Source organism: Pan troglodytes, chromosome 15 (genome assembly GCF_028858775.2).
Source record: "Pan troglodytes isolate AG18354 chromosome 15, NHGRI_mPanTro3-v2.0_pri, whole genome shotgun sequence".
Taxonomy (NCBI): Eukaryota; Metazoa; Chordata; class Mammalia; order Primates; family Hominidae; genus Pan; species Pan troglodytes.
This window is the reverse complement of record NC_072413.2, coordinates 18,308,917-18,311,458: the sequence shown is the minus strand read 5'-3', so window position 1 is coordinate 18,311,458 and position 2,542 is coordinate 18,308,917. Positions and strand designations below refer to the sequence as shown.

Below are 2,542 nucleotides of genomic sequence, written 5' to 3'. Positions count from 1 at the left end.
TTAATCCGAGGTATGTTTGTAGGATCCAGAGGTCTATGAGGTCCTGAATTTATGTTCACAATTTTGATGATATGTTCATTTTTCTATGAAAATAACCTTTACATTTCACCAGATTATCAAATAGACCCATAACTCAAAAGGTTTGTAAACACTGCGCTAACTTTTCATTAAGATGTCGCAAAACTTAAAGTATAATAAAAAATATATATTAAAAAAAAAGATGTCGCACGTTTCTTATCCCTGACTTCTTTTCATAAATCTAAACTAAATGATTTGAAAGGTAAATTCTAAGTTTAATTTTTTGATTGCTCTAAGAACATAACTGTTGATATTATATCTCACAAAGGAGATCTCTATTCATTGCATGAAGTATCACGGAGCAGTTTTCCCAAGACTGAAATACTGAATATTCAGTTTCTTCTTCATTGCTGTCTTCACTTCCTGGTTTCTCAAAGTATAGATAAGTGGATTCAGAAAGGGAGTGAAGATGGTATAGAAAACAGAGAGAATTTTGTCTACCAGGAAGTTTGTGGAAGGCCACACATAAATGAAAATACAGGGCCCAAAGAACATTAACACAACAATAAAATGTGCTGTACAGGTAGAAAGAGCCTTGGAGGATCCTGTGGAGGAGTAGTCCCTGACAGTAATAAGAACAATGATGTAGGAGGTGAGCAAAAGCAGAAAACTTATAAGAGCAATCACACCACTGGTTGAAATCATGAAGATCCCAAGAACATAAATATCCATACAAGCTAGCTGGATGACCAAAGGAAGATCACAGAAAAAACTGTCTACAACATTGGGACCACAGAAGGGCAAATAGAGGGTAAAAGCTAATTGGCTCATTGTATGCAGAAAGCCCACTGTCCAAGAAACTGCCACAAGCTCAACACACACTCTTTGGCTCATAATTGTTGAATAATGGAGAGGTTTACATATGGCAATATACCTGTCAAAAGACATGGAGATCAGCAGCACAATCTCAGTCCCGGTGAAGAGGTGCAAAAAAAAGATCTGAGAAATGCAGCCTTCAAAAGAGATGGTCTTACGCAGAGCAAAAAAGTCCATAATCATCTTTGGTGTGGCAAAGGAGGACAGGCACATGTCAATGAGAGACAGGTTGCCGAGCAGGAAGTACATGGGAGAGTGAAGGTGTGAGGTGGATAGGACAGTGAGCAAAATCAGGCAGTTGCCCAACATGGTCATTAAATAGAAGACAGAAAACACCACAAAAAAGAATATCTGGAGTTCAGGAGAATCAGTAAGTCCAAGTAACATGAATTCAGATACTCTGGAATAGTTGAACCCCTCCATTCATCTGCAGACTCGGCTTTATAATTGTAAAAGGAACAAAATTACAGAGTTTGAAAATGTGATATTTCTACAACCACATATTGACTTATCATTCGCTAAAAGATTGATTAACTAGAATCCAACTAAAAATTCTCAGAGTAAACATTTTTGGGGGGAATCACTTAACAGTTGCTACCAGATATAATCTGAAAAGTTTAACCTCTTGGTTTTGACCAGCATCAGTACACGTTGAGCTGTAGTCATCACATGCCCACACAATTATATACCTATCTGAATACTACTTAATGAGTTATATAATACACATTTATTGAGGCAGATCATTACATTTGTGTGCTCTACTGAATAAGGCATATAAATAAAACTAAAAATAAAATGTGTTGAACTCTCAAAGGTTTCTCTTACACACAAAAATGTGAATATTTTGAATCAACTATTGTTAAACACTAGACTTAACTAAGACTTTACTATAATGATTTCAGAAGATCCATTTAATATCTTATGAGGGTGATAAATTATTTAATTTTTAATTTCTTAATTCCATAAGACAACTGATAACCAAAAGGCATACTTGTAACCTACAAGAGTTATTCTCCACTCTTGGTAATTTATTATTTCATAGAAACATGTTTTAAAAAGAGAATCTCCTTCCTTTAGTTCTTTTCATTCTACCCAAAGCTATATTTTAAACTAGAAAAAACAAACAAAAAGGATACATTAAGAACTCAGAATTATTTTTCAAAATTAATTTTTTTCATTTACAGTGCTTCCCAAGTTCTAGAAATTTTATTTCCTATGGAATATCAATGTCTTTACCAAACAGTCAAAAATGTGGTACAAAGCAAATGAAACTTAGCCCTAGTAAATGAAAGCTAATTTTGTGACCAGGTAGGGTTTACTTTGCCAGCCACCTAATGAAATTTAAGCCTTTGACTACAGAAATTTTAGCTGGGTAACTGGAAAGTTGTCTGGGTTACTGGAAAATTTGATGAGACCAAAATTAATTAAGTAAAAAAATATAGTGTTAGATCAGGCATTTATAAGTCTATATGCATCTAAATCATTTTTTTAGTTAAATTGCTTTTTCCACATGGAAAACTATATGAATTCCCTTGTTATATTACACATTTGAATATTTCACTTTATACATTTGAATATTTATCTAGTTTTGATAATAATTTAATTATAATAGACAATGCAATTTTATCTAATCCTGTATTCTAACTTA

At 33.4% G+C, this 2,542-nt stretch overlaps 1 protein-coding gene across 1 annotated transcript; it reads right to left on the bottom strand.

Annotated features, from left to right (window-relative positions):
• Positions 1-371: 371 nt before the first annotated feature.
• On the bottom strand, positions 372-1,317 carry LOC473306 (olfactory receptor 4K2-like). Its single transcript, XM_063792782.1, has one exon. The coding sequence runs from the start codon at positions 1,315-1,317 to the stop codon at positions 373-375; it is 945 nt and encodes a 314-aa protein (XP_063648852.1). The 3' UTR covers position 372.
• Between the last annotated feature and the right edge of the window lie 1,225 nt (positions 1,318-2,542).